Here is a 19500-nt window from a genome sequence, read left to right as displayed (position 1 = left end):
TATTCCCTCTAAACACCACATATCCTCCATGGGTGTTGCCTCAGATTGTGTCTTGGACATGAGTCTGTCTTAGCTGACATCACTCTGCCAGTCAGCCCAGGAAGCGGCAAGAAGCTGTAGCACACCACCAGAAGATTTTCTTGGCGCATTTTTCTCTATGGAGCCTTGACAAATGGAGCTCAACTACAAATTGTAAGGTGGAACAATACATGAGTGTCATTAGTGAAGAATCCTTCACGTGTCCTTTCATGTACTTGCTTTAGCAGAACATTCTTTCACCTGTGTCTCCTTCAGCAAAACATTCCTTCATGTGTTTGCCTTAGCCAAACACTATCCAACATAACTGACTTTCCAAAGAACCTTTAAGTTTTCAGTTCAACCCGTGACTCAGGATGCTGAGACTCCAATGACAGTGTATTTGAAGCACATTAACAAAACAGCTGAAAGGTGGATGAGGTCAAAGGTCAGCAAAGCACAGGAAGACTTAGTAAAGCATTGTCTGTATCTGCACAGGCCAAATCAAATGAGTGGATGTTGAGGATTTCAAGTTTCCTTCTTCTCATAGGTCCTTGATTCACTCCCAGCTTCCAAAGCCTATACTCCCCATCCACATAGATCCCAGTGTTCATTAAGCAATGAAATTCCTTTCTCTTTCCATGTAGTTTTGAGTAGGGATTTTTTTTTTTTCTTTTTAGACACAGTTTCTCTGCGTAGCCCCTGGCTGTCTTGTAACTCACTCTGTAAACCAGGCTGGCCTCGAACTCAGAAATCCTCCTGCCTCTGCTTCCCAAGTGCTGGGATTAAAGACGTGTGCCACCACTGCCTGGCATTAAGTGGCGTATTCTAAAAAATACTCAGGTAATATGAAGAATGTAGAGATCAGAAAAGTGTGGTTTGCTCTTTTTAGCTTTTAAGAGCATGTGTCTGATCTGAAGTCAGTTGTATAGAATAGGTTCATCATCATCATCATCATCCATGAGCTGCTAACATTTTCTGAAATGTCAGGGTTGGTTCTTAGAGGTTGAAGAACCTCGCCAGGGAATCACTTGTGCCTCTGCAATATTTTGTTTTCTCTTTTCTATCCAACAAACAGTACTCCATTTCCCCAGAGAGCTCTGGTTTCACCATCGACAGCACTGGGGCAATTTCCTCGGCAGCAGGTTTCGATTTTGAGAGTGACATGAGAAGGTAACGCTGTGCTGGGTTTTCTCTGGAGATATTAGTCCTTTGGCTGGAAGTTCTCCTTTTGAACAAAAAACAATCCCCCATATCTGCTCTTAATGTGCTCCTCGCATGAAGCTGCTCTTGGTACTGTCTTAGAAATGGAATTAGCAGCCATTTGTAATTGTGCCGTTGCTGCTTTAGATGTTGATGGGGATGCTTGCTATGCCACTTGCTTTCATCACAGTGAAGCATAAAGATTATTTTGGTCGTTTTGTTTGTACCCTGCCAGGGAAGTGGGCAGGTTGCCTCTCCAGATACCAGTAATGCACAATTTCTTTTTAATGTACTAATCAGCATTTTTAGAAAAGTTAGCACACTGCTGCTTTCTTCTCCATCCGCATCAGCTAAGCAGGTCACCATGGGTTGAAGTTAGCATTTTTATTTTTATAACGATTTAATGCTTACCCCTTTCAATTATATAATTTTATCAAAGTGCTTCATAGGAAAAGGAAGTGGATTCTGAAGGGATTCCAATAAAATTTCTCCTGCCTTTCATAAGTGAGTCTTTGCTACAGTGAAAGTGGAGAATGGAAAATATTCAAAGCAGTTTTCTGGATAGCGAAGGCCCAGCAAAGACTGGCCGCTTACACGTCATGTAGGTCAGGTCCCACTGTAGGAGAGTCCACAAACAGATCATTAAGACAATCATTAGGTTGGTGCTGGGGATGTAGCCCAGGTGGTACACTGTTTCCGTTACATGCACGGGGTCTTGGGTTTTGATCATCAGTACTGCATCAACCAGGAATCCTACTCTACACCCATATTCTCAGTACCAGGGAGGGAGATCATTTTTGAGATAAACAGTGAGTTCAAGGCTAGCCTAGGATACATGAGATTATCTTAAACCCAAACCAATATACTATAGATATTTATAAGTCTTAAGATTTGTTAGCAAATTTAGAAGTAAATTTTCATTTTCCTCTTCTCCTATCACCTCTGTGAAATAAAACCCCATTAACTGTGTAACCATCCTGATGTTTCTTACAGTGACTAATCTGGTTTAAAGGCGTCTTCCTGTTTTATTTGTTTGCTTAAATCTTTGATAGCCTTGTAATCTCCATTCATTCCTGCTTCAGCCTCCTGGATGGCAGGATAGTGAATGAGACCTACCACATTTGGACCACTCCTAAGACTTTGTCCTTGGCACCTGTTAGTTTTTAACAAAAGAAATCACTGTTTAAAGGGTACAAACCCATAGCTATTAGGGAATTTTGTACAAAATGCTAAGGAATTTCCAGAGCCCCCATGCCCCCTTCTATAGGAATTCACAAACTTTAAAGAGAAAATTTTAAACAGTTTAGGAATTTGTGCGTCATACTTAAACAGGCACCATGCTAATCTTTGTAATGGTCCAAATACTATTTGTAGTGCCAAAGCTTGCTCTTGGCACACTTTTCAGAATTTACCATAGACTCTTCTGTTAGTTGATTTGACTCCTTTGTTGCTTTACTAAGTGTTAGCCATTTCCAACTGCTCAAATAACTGTGAGTACTGATCTTAACCAAAGAATTCGGTTGTGCGTGTGGCCAGTTAAGTCTGAGAGATCCTGCTTTGGTGGAGGCCTGCTGTTTGTCAGGAAGTCTTAGCTGTCTTTTTTGTGCCCGTGCCTTTAGTTTTTCACTGGTTATTAAAGTGGTTGATCCTGGAGGACTCTTTGCTACTGGAAATCTGAAGATTTTCCTCGTTAATGTCAATGATAAGGACCCTACTCTTGCCTGCAGGTATGGAACATATTACTTGATATGATCTTGAAAATTTCCTTCCTTCTTTTTTTTTTTCTTTTTAGCTGAGAATGAAAATAAGCGAGCATTGAATAAACAATCGACACAGTAAGAGAGTCCAAAGGCTTACTTAAAACTGAAACCAAAAATAAATTTAAAGTATAAAAATATATTGAAATTGCAAGAAAATAAAGTGCTATTCATGCAGTGCACCCTTAGTATGTGACTTATGGCTTAGCCATTATTTCTCTTAAGGGAGATTCTAGCCGGTGTTGTCATCATGGAGTTTACAGAGGCACACTGAGGTGAGCATCTCTGGAAAGCTAGCACTTACCCAGAACAATAAGAGCACAGTGATCATGCACACTCTAGAGCAAAGAGGCTTGTGATCTAACCTTCTCTGGATCACCTCAGTGTTTACTTCTGGAAGTTCTTGAATTTATTCACCTGTCAGTTTTCACATCTATCAAACAGAGATGAACATGGTCCTGACTTCCTGGGGAAGTGCCTTCAGGGAAGAATGAGTAACCCATGACAAGTCTTAGGATTTTGTGTAAACTATAGCTAAGCTATCAGTGTGTGCTTTAGATACTTCTGTCATGAATACGGTTTTCATTGTACCATCCCACCATCCAGTCTGTATACCCTCAGCACCAGAGGGATAGAAAACACAGCTTGTACCACACTAATAACCTCTTCTTTTAAAACAAGCTTGTTCAATATTGAAAACGGGGTCTTGAGTGTTACCTCCACAAACTCAACTCTGCACCACCAAGTCAACATCACACTGGATGAAGAAATTCCAGTTGGGAAGATGATTGCGATGTGCCAGGCAGCTGATGAAGATAACCTGGGAAGTTTAACCTTTGGGCTAGATACAGTGGATGATTATTTTGTAGTGGACAAAGGTAGGTTTAAGCAACTGTATTCCTGTTGCCCCCCCCCCCACCACCACACACACATTGCCCTGCCCTAAGCAATTGTACTTCTTTCTTGCCCACACACGTGGTTTCTGGAGTGGTATGAGAGAGATTTTGGAAATGTCTGATGAGTAATTCTACCGGGTCAGCATCCTACTTATTCCTCTGCTAATGCATGTATCTTCACGACTCTTATGGATATTATTAACTCTACACTTTATATGCCCCTTTAACACTTTTTTTTTTAGACCTAACTCAACTCTATTCTGCTTTAGAGCCAAATGTTTGTGAGGGAGAACCTGATTTGACTTGGTAGAGTTGTCGTTCATTCTTATTCAGTCATACAGTCTGGGGTGAGGCAGTGTAATACCTGTTCAGTGTAGTAAGCTTGGTTCCAACCATCCATCCAGGATTCTGACAGCTTCATTACTGTTCCCCTCCCCCCCCCCAAAAAAATCCCAGGTTGGACATGGAGGAAGTCTGCTATTCATGACTTGGTGTACAAATCCTCCAGCTATTTTCCTTGCTATAGAACAGTTCCCAGTACGATTTATACTGGCTCACAGAATTCTTCAATGATGTGAGGTTCTTGCTTCCAACAGTGGGAACTGGCTTGATGATGAACTTTTATTGTGAGTGTTTTTTCCCATGCCTTTCTTCTCCATGTCACACTGCCCTGGACTGCCTCCCAAACAGTCTGCTTGTACTCACATTCTGATCTGTATGAATCTCTTAGATTGGCTGCCTGTTTTACAGTTAGCTGCTCTGTATTTCCATAAAGCCGCTAGTGAGTTTTTGAATACTCCAACTGGGCCATATGTCTTCTCTGTTCAAAGATCCTCTCAGTTTGCTGTTTGCACTTGAAGTTTGACCCAAACTTCTTATGTTACCTGGGGACGGTTTCTCTGGCTCTTACCTTGTTCTCAACTACTGCTACCCTCCCCCAGCACCCTCATGCTACTCTCCCCCAGCACCCTCATGCTACCCTCCCTCAGCACCCCTATGCTGACCCGATTCTTTCTTCATTCACCTTTTATTCCGAGCCAGCAAATAGGCTGTCGGCCTTGAGGCCCTGCCTTTGTGTTTTCTAAGCACCTGACCATTAGACATTATTATCTGTAAAAAAAGCTCACACTATAGAGCTCATTTCCACAATAACTTAATTTTGTTTTTCTTCACATATTGAGGGCTGTATCCAAGCTTAGAATATAAATTCCATAAATATGGAGATTTTATGTTTTCATACTGAATCTAGTAGCTACAATACATATGTGCTACATAGATGACACTCAGCAATATTTGTTGGATTTAAGTGATGGATGGATAAGAACAGGTTCTGTTCTAGCAGCAGTTTTATCTGTGGTTCTCTCTGCAGGGAATCATCTCCCATTTACTGACATTTTCTTGTTATGTAATCTTCAAGTCCTAGAATAAGAATCTCTTCTAGAGAGTCTTCTCTATTCTCCTAAGCGAAAACATTCTGTTTTCCTACCTATTAACATAATATGATTAATAACACATTTCAGTGATAACTAATTTAACACTGTGCATGCACTTTGAATCACCTCCCTAATGCTAGAGAATAGAGCATAATTTTTACTTTCTCTTTTCTGTAGCTATACATGTAACAAAGTAATTTTAAAAATGACAATCTGGTCCCACTGAGCAGGATGTTCTGTTTTGTTACAGAGAAGGGGACCGTGGTTACGACTAACCGTTTCGATGTGGAGAAAACTGGGTTTCCAAGTGCTCTATCCTTCTCTATTAAGGCTTGTGATGGTGATCAGAGGTGTGCAGTGATTCCTGTGGCTACCTACATTCATGGCATTAATGATAACCCTCCTTTCTGTGATCAGTATCTGATTAGGTGAGCAGACAATAAGCAGAAGCAAGAACTCAGACTGGGCAGAAAGAAAGAAGGACTGTTGTATTTATCAGCTCACTATGACATGTGGTTGATCAAGTTGAATCTTGGTTACTCAGGAATGTTCCTCACAAATAGCTTCGTGGTCCTTTGTGACTAAACATTTAGTTTCCAAGATCTGAAAGTAAGACCTGGGATTGTAATGATTCTACAACCTGTAATGATTAGCCGAAGCCCTTCTGTTTTGCTTTCTAAAATGGCATGCCAATAGATCTCTTTGAAGAATGGTTGTGAAGAATTAGTGGACTAATTTTGGGGACTGTTTCAGCATAGTGCTGAGCAGCTGATATTACATAATATCCTCCCACCCCCTTATCATGCATCTGTGATTATCAATAGAAACCCTCACTACTCAATAGATTTCTGGTTAAAATTTTTGTTCCTATCTCAGTAAAATATTTGCCTTGTAAGAACAAGGATCTGAGTTCAATACTTGAGACACACATAAAAAAGCCAGGTGTGGTAATAAGCTTTTGGATACCTAATTCTTGAGGATGGAGTAGGGGAGACAAGCAGGTCACTGGGACCCACTGGCCAGGCAGACTGGCTTACTTAGAGAGCTCCAGACCAGTGCAGAAAGTCTGTCTCAAAACAAAACAAAACAACAATAAACAAAATGGTGGAAAGTCTCTAAGGAACAGTACCCAAGAGTGTCTTCTGGCCTTCACCTATAAGAACACATGTGTGCATGTCCACACTCATGTACCTGCATACCCATGTGTGCCTGCACACACAGCACAAACACACAGACTTTGCCCTTGATTTTTAAAAAAATGTAACCTGGTTGATGCACCATACATTGTATAACTTTCTAAGTGAGAGCATAGTAGATCTCCATGGTTAAATCACTGTCAATGGAAGGAAAATGATCTGACAGTTTGGACAAAGTTTTGATGAAAAATGTTTTACACAGGGTCAGGATTTGATGCCTAGTACATGATGAAGAACTTTTGGCTTTTGGCATGTAGAGAAGAGGTCTGCATGCCTTTCCATGTGGTTATTCTGCTCTTTCTTCTCCTCCCTCACACCCTGGCCATCTGCCTGATAACCTATCTTTTCTGTTTCTCCTATTATCTCTCTTCTTCCTCAAGACCTTCTGTTGCCTCTAACCCCCCTCCTTATTCATGGCCTACACCTACATCACTCCCTCACATAAGAAGCTAGGAGATTCACATGAGAGAGAACATTTGGATTTCTGAGACTGGGCTACCTCACATAATGAAATAATTTCCACATCAATCTGTTTCCCTAAAAGTTACATAATTTTATTTTTTTATTTACGACTGAGTAAAATTCCACCAGGTATATGTGCCACATTTTATTATTCATTCATTATTGGATGGACATTGATGCTCCTTTAATTTCCTAGCTATTGTGATGAGAGCGGCAATAAATCTGGGTGTGCAAGTGTCTCTGTGGAGGATATAGAGATCTTTGCTCAGAGGTGGCTGAGTCACACAGTAGTTCTATTTTTAACTTTTTGAGGAGCACCCATGCTTATTTACACAGTAGCAATACCAGATTACATGCCTAGGGAATAGTTACCTAAATGATGCTCTAAGGAGGGCCTGTGTGCTCCAGGATTATCAAGACACATACATAGACGTTATTGAAAGTAGTGGATGTTTAAGGGGAAAGAGTTGCATTATAAGTGAATGCCTGTATACATTGATTTTTCTTTTTGAACAATTAAACAGGTACACAGGCAAGGAGGAGATTGCAAAAGACACAGTTGTTGCTAAGCTCTCATGTCATGACCTTGACAAACCTCCTGACACAATTCATTATGCTCCGAGCTCTGGTCCTGTAGGTTCTGGACAACTCTTTGAACAAGTTCCAGATGCCAAAAATTTCATTCAGGTGAGTCCCAGTGGCTGTTATTCCAGGGTCTTTTCCAAGGAAATGTAGTCATGTTATGGTCAATTGGATCAATGCTAGTAGATTCCAAAGGAGGAGTCCTGGTACAGTAGAGGAGAATTCTGGGCTCCTCTGCTGTTTTACTAGAAGGCACTTGGGTAAGTACTTCCTTGTTTCTGCCATCAGTTTCCCCTTTTATAACAATCATAAACAATTCACTTTCTATTTAGCTGGGGAAACAGCATTTGTGATGATGGCTTGCTCTCCTGGCACTGGAAGTCAGTGAAGCCAGCTCCTCTTTGAGAGAATCAAACTTTCTACTGGCAGAGTTTGAAAAGTATAGTTTCTTTTCTTTCTCTACATACAATTTTGCCTTTGAAGAAATTCTTCTTCCTAAGCCCCAATTTTCATAGAATTTATTTCAGAGTGTCAGTCTGTGATAGCTTCCATAGTTCCTTACCTCATGCCCCAATAACACCAACTACCCTCATCCTATTCCTTCTGTTAGCCAGAAAATATGACCAAGAAACCCACAGATGAACCATTTTTTTCTCTTAACCTGACCCCAAATTTTCTTGACAAGGTCTACAGTTATAAGGTAAGTTCTTGCATGACTGTGAAGTTTGGATATTTGGGCACAGAACCAGGTACATATTGTGTTGACACTCATTTTGTACTTTTGTAATACAAACACAAAGTGTCATTATTTAGGCATGCCTTTCCACACATTGTTCATTCAAAATATTTCAATTTTGCCCAGGGCAGCACAATTAGCATACAATATAGGTCATGATCTATATAGTCTTCTATGCTGGAATGTTCCCTCCAAAATTAAGCTACTCTGGAAGGGACTGTGATGCCCTGTTGTTGCACAGAAATGCTCATTTATTTATCTTAGCTGCTGCTGGACCCATACATTCTGAAATGTCATCCTAGGAAATAAAAATGGCCAAAATACTCAGTGTTTTCAGATTCACTTTTTAAAGGCATGTACATTAGAAGGTTTTTTTTTTTTTTTTCTGGGCCAGTGAGGTGGCTCATTGGGTAAAGGTACCTGCTTGGCTATTTAAGTTCCATCCCAGGTATCTGCAATGTGGAAAGAACAGAATCCTGCAAGTTCTCCTCTGGCTGACATACACAAATCATACTCTCTCTCTAGGTCTCTCTCTCTCTGTCTCTGTCTGTCTGTCTGTCTGTCTGTCTGTCTGTCTGTCTGTCTGTCTGTGTGTCTCTCACACACACATGTATGTAAAACAAATTAAAAAATTCATTTTTCTGAAATAATGTTGTTCTGTAAGGTTACCAAAGAGCTGGATTATGAAAACCCAGAGGTGGTTGCAGCAGGACACATGTATGAAGTAATGATTTCGGTATTTGATGACCTACATCCATCTCATACAGGTAATCATTATAGACTGTTCAAGGCTGGTCAGTGTACTGTAAGAATTCATCACACTGGAGGAATGAGATGGACTGATGGTGGAAGTTTCCATCACTGGGAAGACTTTACACCTCTTAGCAGCACCTTAAATAATATTAAAATTTTTTTTTTTTTTGGTTTTTTCGAGACAGGGTTTCTCTGTGTAGTCCTGGCTATCCTGGAACTCACTCTGTAGACCAGGCTGGCCTCGAACTCAGAAATCCGCCTGCCTCTGCCTCCCAAGTGCTGGGATTAAAGGCGTGCGCCACCACCACCTGGCATAATATTCAATTCTTATATCATGGTCTGGCTAGAGATCTTGGCATTAAAAAATGCAAGAGGGTGTGGGTTTTTGTTATGATTCTTGTATATATAAAATATATAATATTAATATTGTATATAATATATATTATTCTTTATACATATCAATTGATCATATATACATATATATGTGTATTTATATACACACATATATATGTATATGATTATATACACACATTTATATACACACATATGTGTATATAATCATATATTTATACACACACACATTATATATATATTTGATTCTTTATGCTAAATAATAGCAAATACATCTGACTTGGAAAGTGCTTGATATCAGGCAAACTGTAGCCCATACATATAGTTAATTATTGCCTTAAATGCATTTTACTTGAATGATATTGCAAGACATAAAGCTGTTATTAACGCAAGTAGTGAGCTACTCACCAGTTTCTACAATATGTGAACCCAAAGAATGTGCAGGGCATGGCTACTGTTCTCTCACATAGTGTTGTTCTCACATAACTTTTACATCATTTTGTGCCAGTCTATGATAAATAAGCCTTTGATGCAGTGAGATTCAGTTTGCCAAGACTGCATGATTATAAAATTCTTGGCACTTAGAGGTTTAATAGTTGCAATTTTGCTGATTGTGAACTACTGTTCTTTTGACATACATGTTTGATTCAGGAGCTAAGGATCCAGAGTGAAATAAGTAGGAGTTGGTGTGCTAAGTAAGCTGCCTGATTCCTATTCTTGGTAAAATAAAAGCATATATCAAGTTTCCTGAGGGGTTTGTACTTGCTCAACAATTACCCATCAGCAGTTTTAGACTTTTTGGAGGGGTACGAGCTATAGAGATTTTTCTATGGATACCCTCAGAATTTTCAGGTTACAAGCATATCACCATTACTGATAAATAAAAAGTCATGGAAGGAACCTCAAATTTAATGGCAGAAAGGTGTTATCTGGTAATAAAAAGCCTAGAATAAAGGAGACAGTTGTTTTTTTTTTTTTCCTCTTGTAAGAACATTGAATCATTGCTGGTGTTTGCCTTGATCACTGGATTGAGCTGGATTCCGAAGCAAGTAAAAATATATTGTCTTTCATGGACGCAGTAGGGTGGAATTATAGAAGACATGTATGTGTTTGCAGCCTAACAGTACTCAAGTGTAAACTGTAGTCAATACACCTAGGATACTTTTAATCCTTCTTGACTCAACGATGTAAAAATTTTTATGAAGCTGCTGTGATTGAATATAAAATGCTCCCCCACAGACAAGACTGTGTTTGAACACTTTATTTCCAGATAGTGACACTGTTTTGGGGAGGTTGTAGAACTTTTGGAAAGTGGTTGTCACTGGAATCACTGGGAGTGGGTCATGGGAGTCATATCTTGACCTTAGTTCCTGCTGTCTTTCTGTTTCCTAATCTGCTAAGACATGAGCAAATGTCTTTGACTTTCTCCTGTCACACTTTCCCAACTTTAACCAAGAGGCAAAATTTTTTTCTCCATTAAGTTGTTTCTTTTGAGTATCTTCTTTATTCCAGTTATCAGGAAAGTAGCTAATACCGAGGCTAAGTTAAAATGGTGGTTTGTGGACTTACACAGCTACCTGGAGAAAGTGCTATTTTGGGCATAGGAATAAAAACATGACAGCTTGCCCAAAAGTATTCTTGAATTTTTTGAAGCTATTGGTAGAGCATCATGAAGAAGTCTATAATATAGGCCAAAGTGACCTTTTAGGATGGATTTTTTGTAGTAGCTAAATAACTTGTCCATTTCACCAGATTTTAACCCTTTTTGAACAGGGCAGAGATAAAACATCTTTTTCAGTAGTATATCTTCTCTGGTCTTCACTCACCAACATATTCACAGTAATTGCAAGTTTCATTCCTTCTGTTTTATAGGCCAGCTAATTCACACAATTTGGAGTTTTTATGGATGCAATAAAAAATATCATAGTGTGGTAAAGCTGTAAATAGCACCTGCTATTGCAACATATACATTTTTATTTTTTAATTAATTTGATTTATTGAACAAGATACATGGGCCTAAAGTAAATGATTTGTTTTAGTAGAACAGTATGTTTTAACCATCTTAGGGATCATGTTCACTGTTGAGATTGTGATGAAAGCTGCAGAGGCTATCCTTGAAAGTGAATACAGTGGTATATGCTAGAAGCTAAAGCATGCTGTTAAGTCTCTGAAATAAAGGTCATATAGATCTCAGACTGAATTTTACTATTTGTCATATGTCATACAGAGTTTTAGGAGAGGCAATATACCAAAATTCTTTTGAACATGAATATAGACAATCTGTTATAGATAAAGCATGTCTGGGAAGAATGTTTTCCTAGAGATCCAAAATAAACACGAGTATAGCAGAAATCCAAAGAAGACTTGCCACAAAAACCTCTTAATTTTTATTTAATTGAGGACTTCCTATTTGGCATATTCATATCTCAGAGATGTTAATGGTCAGTATAGCTTGTTCTGGCATCTAGTCCTTTGTAATATTAGAACTTTCACCTTTATAATATTAGACGATGAATGTAGTTCTGTTCATTTCAGTCTCTTTCCTGTGAAACTGTGGCAGAAATACCAATGTCCTAGTTAGTGTCTTGCATATGATATTCTAATTTTACTTTAAAATACTTTCCTGCTTCAAGTTGCCTCCTTTTATGTGTTAATATCAAAATATTTTTTTAACAACTCTTTAATAGGCTACCTTAGCTCATTAGCCCAAAGTACAGAGATCCTTCTTTTACTGGCAATGTGCAAAAATTGTAACAAATCCTTTATTTTTACTACGCTTAATGATTTGATTGTATGTGTGCGTGCAGAAGGGTAGGACACGCCATAATGTGCATGTGGAGGCTAGAAGACAACCTGCTGGTGTACATTCTCTCCTTCCACCATGTGAGTCTTGGAGATTGAACTCAAGTCATCAGGCTTGGGATCAGGCACCTTTACCTACTGAGCAACCTGGCTGGCCAGTGATAACTCCTTTTGTGGTAACTTGTTATCCTTTGAAAAGAATTTTGATCATAATCTCCTTTGACTTCATATTTATACTGTGATGTAGGAGATGGACAGTGACTTGATTGATTGATTAGTTGGTTGATTGATGAGGAAACTGAGATTCCTAGAAGTGAAAGCTGGCTTAGGGTCACAGAATTTATGTTAATTCTGAACATTAAACATAGAATTTCTCATAAAGCTTTAAAACCATAGTGCAGGACATCACAGACTGATCGGAAAGTCACCTGAGCTAACCAATAGAAGAATTGTTTCAAAGAAATTTGTGATAAACTCTCTTGTAGAAAATATGTACCTATGCATAAATATATTATCTTGTATACATATATGCATTAATAAAATAAAATATAAAACATAATTACCTTAGACATTTTTGCTAAACTGTTTGGGCTAGCCACAGAATTTGTCTGGATATTGTCTTATGTTCCTTGTTGCTGTCACAGCTATCTGACAAGAAGTAACATGAGGGAAGATTGGCTCATGGTTTGAAAAGATAGAGACCACTAGGGCATAGTAAGGGCGGCAGTAGGAGTTGAATGAAGCCAATTACATTGAAACCATGTAGCAGAGACCAAAGAGAAGCCATGTTATAAAATCTCCACCTGCACTCCTTTCCTCCAAGGAAAATCCTCTTTCTAAGGGTCCTACAGCCTTTCCAAATGACACTATCATCACCTGGGAACCAAGTGTTTCAATACATGAGTCTGTGGAAATACCAATCATTTGTAGGTAGAGAGACTCCTGCTGTAGTTTCATAATCCCTCACTAATTCTGATACTGGGGACATGTTTCAGTAGTTTTCAGAGTAAAACAACAAAAAAGTATTAATTAGCTGTTCAATTTTACAGTGACTGTGACAATCCTTGTGGAGATTGCTCCTGACAATGATTTCAGCCCCAAATTTCAAGCCTCGCACTATGTATTTTCAGTTCCAGAAACATCAGGAGGTAAGAATGTTCTAAGTTTTTTTAACATTAAAACATACACAAGGAAACACATACCAGATGTCTGCTGGGGGGCTGATGGAAAAAGACTGTGAGCATTTATAGAATACAGGCAAGTATAGGAGTGTGGTTGGACATGAGACCTTCAGAGGAGGTTTTCTTCAGTGTCGATGCTCTCAAATGTCATCCTGATGACCTCCCAAAGGCTACTTTGAGATTTGATGTCAGTTTTAGGGTTTGTTTTTGTTGCGGACAAATGCACATTATTGACTTTATTTCTTATTCTTTGACTCCAAACTGTGACTAAGTGTCAAGAAGTAGGAACAGTGTGGTTATTATCCATACAACCCAAATCTCAAGCCCAGCTGGGGTAAAGGTTTTAGGTCTAAAATCAAGATGATGGCTAAGGTTCTATCTTTGTTCTAAATTAGATACGTGTTAGGACATAATGGTTAACCTCATTCTATCTGGAAAACGCAGCAATGGTAATAGTGGTGATTCTGTCATCTAAGATGGGAACATACCCCTTCTTCAGATTTTCTGGATAGTGAGTCCTCCAGGCTTGACCTGAATCCTTCAAGTGACAGGACTGACTGACCCAAGATCAAGTCAAACTGCTTTGTAAGCACAGCATGTTGTAGCAGAAAGACCATAAGTACAGATGTCAAAGGAAGCTGTCTTCAAACCTGTCTCTGCTATCAGAAGTTAATGATCTCAGCAATTCATATACTTATGTACCTTTGAGGGGTTTGTTTTGTTATAAATTCATAAGAACAATTTTTACAGTTTAAAATATTTGTAGTAGTCAATTTTGTTCATTTCTTAATAAATAAATTTACTTTCTAAAATGGAAACATCTGAAGTAAAGTCTCCATGCTATTTTGGTATGTTGAAACCAGTACAAATGAGGTGTATCTTGATATATTTATGGGTAAGGTTTTCATTTGTTTTAAAGTACTTCAGCAAAAGAGATGGGTCATTATTCTTTTAAAACTCTACTCCTGCTGGGCAGTGGTAGCACATGCCTTTAATCCCAGCACTTGGGAGGCAAAGGCAGGTGGATTTCTGAGTTTGAGGCCAGCCTGGTGTCTACAGAGTGAGTTCCAGGACAGCCAGGGCTACACAGAGAAACCCTGTCTCAGAAAAAAAGAAAACAAACAAACAAACAAACAAACAAACAAACAAAAAACCCAAAAAAACCCCTCCACTCCTTCAAGGGAAGGGAGAAATTATGTAATTATATTATAAGAAATAAAAGGAAGAAAATAATTCAAGCCTGTGAAACAAAACAAAACAATAAATTTATTCAGCTTGTACATCCTAATAAGGAAGACTAAAGGGTGATTTTGTTGCCTTTCCAAAAAAAAAAAAAAAAAAAAAAAAAAAAAGTTCCAGTGCACTGAAAACTGCCAGCACTCGGGAGACATCAGCAGTAGGACTCATTGGCCGTGGGAAGAAAGGTGTTTGACATCAAGAATCCAGCTACTGGGCTGGAAAGATGGCTCAGCAGTTAAGAGCACATACTGCTTTTGCAGCGAGCCTAAACTCCATTCCTATAATACATGGTTGATGGCTCACAACTGCCTGTAACTCTAGCTCTAGGGAACCTAGCACCTCTGGCTTCTGTGATCACCTACACTCATGTGCAGGTAATACTCCCACACAGACACATAATTAAAAATATGAATATATAGAAAATAAATAAAGATATAAATATTTTAAAAGAATCCTGATATGTGACAACTTAAATATGTACTATGGTACTGAGCATGGGATGTCAGACATGCGCAGAAGCCTCATCTCATCTCTATGATCTAGTTATTATCTTACAGATGAGAACTTAAAAGCACAGGACTTGGGCTATAGTCATTTCCACAAAGCTCTCATCAGTATATCAAACATTGGGTCTATAGACCTTCAGAATATTTAAATACTATGTTAAAGAGCTGTGTATGGTAGGACTTGCCTGTAGTTCAAGCACTTGAGAGGCAGAGGCAGGTGGATCTCTGAGTTTGAGGCCAGCTTGGTTTTCATAGTGAGTTCCAGGCCAGCTTAAAACAGTACAGAACAGAACAGAACAGAACAGAACAGAACAGAACAGAACAGAACAGAACAGAACAGAACACTACATTAATAGAAAAGGTGTTTTTCCCATTCTGAATTAATTACCATTGAGCATTCAAATCTATCTAGTAGATTACATGAAAGTTATAATTATGGAGATCTATAATATTAAAGTAAAACCTGATGATCAGTGAAAAGCTGACAGAAATCTATAGAAGGAAGTAGGTGTAGGTAAAGAACTCCTTTATCGGTAGTGACTTAGAAGAAACATGGAAACTGAATGAGCTGAGTTGTAGGTCACCAGGGAAAATGTGCTCCATTTCCAGTATGTTTTGTTGAGGTTTGGCAGAAATCAGCGTTCCATAATTACTCTATTTAAAATTCAGTTAAAGATGCTCAAGACAACATTTAGAGTTTATTGAAAGGTTAATTTTACACCTTCAGAAGAACATGCTTTCCATTGTGCTTAACCAGGTGTTAAACATGGAAATGACTCCATTATTTTCCAGGTCTGTAAGACAGAGATTAGTTTTACTGGTTTTGTCTTCTCCATGACCATGTATCCACTGCAATACCCTTTATAAATATGATGCTGTCACTCAAGCAATAGACTAGTTCTCTTTTGGAACTGCCATAAGAGGAAATCTTTCCATGAATGTTCTCCTTCTATTGTTGATAAAATCTGTGCCCACTGTCTACTTAATTGTTCATTATAAGAGATTAATATTGATTAAAAGAATGTACCAGGTAGAGAAATATTCTTTGAAGTTGAAAGTGATGGGAATGTCACATGTTCTTTCTTCTTCATCATTGCTCAGGGGAAACACCCAGACGCATCATGGTGAGCTGTATATCATCATGTACCAGAGCTTATGATTTCAGTATAAAATGATTGAAGAATAACCTATCATAGCTGTAATCTACTGACATAAATATGTTATGTGCTGAATCCCATACAGATTAGAGTAACATAGCAATAACTATTTGTAGCTTAGACATCCAAGAATTACATTATCTTTCTGGTCTTGCTCAAACTTGTGAGAGTCGGCTGGTTTTCAGTGCTGTGTCCTGGTGTAGTTGGAATGACTGAAGTGCTTTGGCTCCTCCCCTATCCTCTCCTTCTCAGGCTAAACTCAGCATGTTCTTAAAGTGAAAGAAAATATATAGTTATAACTAGAGTGACTTCTATAGGTATAGTCAGGAGAGCATGTGTGTGTGTGTGTGTGTTTGTGTGTGTGTGTTTATGTGGCAAGAGAAAGTCAATCTAACCTCACAAATACTTCTCATACCTTTGCCTGCATCAGGTTGACTAATATCTCATTGATCAAAGCAAATGACAAGCCAGAGTGCTAGGGTTGCCTGCATGGCTAATAGTGGGGTCACAGGAAGGGTAAAGAACTTGGGGATATGAATTTAACCAATGCACTGTAGTTATTATTCTTCTGAAAGATTACTGGTGAATATTATTAACCAGAAGTATTGTGAAGCAATTTTTAAAATCAGACTGTAGAATTAGCAGACACAGACTTGAGCCAGACTCCATCACAATTAGTTGTGTGGCCTCAGGGTCTCAGTTCTTTATGTTTAAAATGGAGGAAATAGTACTACTGTCATCCAGCTGTTGCTAAGGCTCAGTGAGAGGGTTATGCAAATAAGAAATAATTCTTAGCATTTACTGTATGCCAGGCTTTACTATAACTCTAAGTGCTTCATGTATTTTAATTCATCCTGTCTTCACAACTCGGTATGGTAGATACTGTTACTGCACTTAGTTTTCAAAGAAAGAAAAAAAAATTAAGGGGCCTACAGAATTGTCCACTATTACTCTAGTGAGAGACTAAGATTTGTAAACTGCAACTTCTAGTTTCTGAGTCTGGCTTTTGAAGATTATATGCCACCTAGCAGCATAATGCTAAGATGAAATTAATTATTAGCATTATAGAGTCATTTTAAAATTATTTCATTTGAGTGGGATTTCCTGTAAATCTGCCTGCTACCATGTGGAGTTTTAGTCATTAAGCACTCATTATTACCCAAGAGTGTTTATGTTCTCATCACTTGAAAACAATCCAGGTTATCATTTGAAAAATTATAGACATGGTAAACCTTTATGTATGTACATGAGATAAATAAAGTGTGAAACATTGGCAGCTTTCTACAAAGTTGGACAAGTGACTGCCATTGATGAGGACCACCCACCAGACTGTCTGACATACAAGATAATCCATGGAGACATGCAGCCTGTACAAAAGTTTTGGATTCACCCTTTCTCTGGACTGATTGAACTCACTACTCAGCCGGACTATGAGTCAGTGAGGCAATATAACCTCACAGTGGAAGCTGTGGATTGTGACAGAGATTATCCACGAACTGCAGTGACCACAGTGAGTAAAGAGACATAGTTTTGTGGCTATGTGACTGACCAATGTATTAAGTTCTAATTTATCACATTGGGGTGATCAGGTCACAACAGTGGCTTAGAATGGAGAAACTTGTGAATTTCTTCTCCTTCTCAAGTGTTCCATAACATTTGTATCAACTTACCTTTAGAAGTCTGAATGGTGTAGGCTTAGATTTTTTAAACCCACTTTAATAAGGGATCTTAAATGCTTTAACCTTCCTTTTAGCTCACCACTCACCAGACATAATAGAAAGGAAAGGTAAAGGAAGGGCAAAGGAGGTTGTGGACCTGTTTAAAAATAGTTCTTTGGGATGATTTCAATCTTTGTTGTCAGGATGTCAGCAGTTTAGTTCGCACAAATCAGAAGCAGTTCCTTGATCCACTTAGAAACACCATTTATGAATCAGTAACAGCAATTCAATCGAGAAGAAACTGCAAAACTCCCATCAATAGTCCTGAATCTCCCTATTCTGCAAAAGTGGCAAGAAGCTGAGGGAACACCACCAGAAGTTCTTTGGTGCATTTTTCTCTGTAAAGTCAGTGAAGAAGGCAAGGCAAATCAATGCTGCACAGTCATCAGTGAAGACTAGCATCAACAAAGCCCATAGAAGACCAACAGAGTGGCAAGGCGAACCAATGCCACAGCATTTTCCCCTGTCTGTTGGGTTATACTTATATCCTATCTAAACATCACATATCCTCTCAAACATCTGCTTTAGCAACACATCACATGCCTCCATTCCAGGCAGTTTCTAGAAAAATACCATATGTCTGTTCTCAGCAAAACATCCTCCCACATGTTTGCTTCCGCAAACATTCTCTCATAAGACAGTTTCCAGAAAAACATCACATGACACAACCGAGTCTCCAAAGATATCAGAAATATTCACTTCAGAATGGGGAAGGAGGAACTGGCTACTTTCTCTCTCTGGCATATATGGGTTCTCAAAAAAATAACATGAATATTTTTGGACAAGATGTGAGGTGGTTGATTCTTACTTTAACATGTGAAATGGGCAGTATTATACTCACCTTCACCATACAGAGGAAGAAACTGGGGTACAGAGTTTAGGAAATGTACCTCAGGTTAATATAATATTCACAGACCTAGCATTGCTTTGAAGTAGAAGGCAGCCTGAATTTAGTGTATGTATCTACATTTTTTAAGAACAAAGCCAAAGGACTGACTGTTAAAAGATATCAATAATATATGATGTTGTACTTATTATGGGGCATACATTACTAATAAAGCTAAGGTTTGTTGTTGCATAGCAAACTTCTGGAGTCAGGACTTCTTGAGTTGTAAGACTGCCAGCTGATTCTCAGTGTACTTCCTCCTCTTATGTGAGGTTACTGGGTTTTGTCTTTTGTGTTTTTTGAGTGAGTGTCACTGTGAGGAAAGTAGATAGGTCTTTTGACCTATCTGCATCAATGATTAGAATGACTTTCACAGAGCTGAGCTTACAACGTAATGAGGCTGGAATTATGAGACTTGGCAGGTTTAGAATGATACTCACTAGAGTTATTTTTTTTTATTAGATTTATTGATTTCATTTATATGAGTACACTGTTGCTATCTTCAGACACACCAGAAGAGGGCATCAGATCCCATTACAGATGGTTGTGAGCCACCATGTGGTTGCTGGGAATTGAACTCAGGACCTCTGGAAGAGCAAGCAGCCAGTGTTCTTAACCTCTGAGCCA

The 19500-nt window shown here is 38.6% G+C and overlaps 1 protein-coding gene across 2 annotated transcripts in view; it reads left to right on the top strand.

Moving 5' to 3' along the window:
* The window catches only part of LOC117705022 (cadherin-related family member 3-like), a 76817-nt gene that overhangs the window by 37987 nt on the left and 19330 nt on the right, over positions 1-19500 (top strand). For both annotated transcript variants that reach the window (XM_076931570.1, XM_076931571.1), the window contains exons 5-12: positions 1094-1188; positions 2838-2945; positions 3657-3853; positions 5555-5732; positions 7487-7649; positions 8945-9047; positions 13236-13334; positions 17547-17779. In XM_076931570.1, coding sequence (XP_076787685.1) covers positions 1094-1188; positions 2838-2945; positions 3657-3853; positions 5555-5732; positions 7487-7649; positions 8945-9047; positions 13236-13334; positions 17547-17779 — 1176 coding nt within the window. The remainder of the gene's footprint in view (positions 1-1093; positions 1189-2837; positions 2946-3656; positions 3854-5554; positions 5733-7486; positions 7650-8944; positions 9048-13235; positions 13335-17546; positions 17780-19500) is intronic.

Source organism: Arvicanthis niloticus, chromosome 3 (genome assembly GCF_011762505.2).
Source record: "Arvicanthis niloticus isolate mArvNil1 chromosome 3, mArvNil1.pat.X, whole genome shotgun sequence".
Taxonomy (NCBI): Eukaryota; Metazoa; Chordata; class Mammalia; order Rodentia; family Muridae; genus Arvicanthis; species Arvicanthis niloticus.
This window is presented reverse-complemented; position numbering and strand designations above follow the sequence as displayed.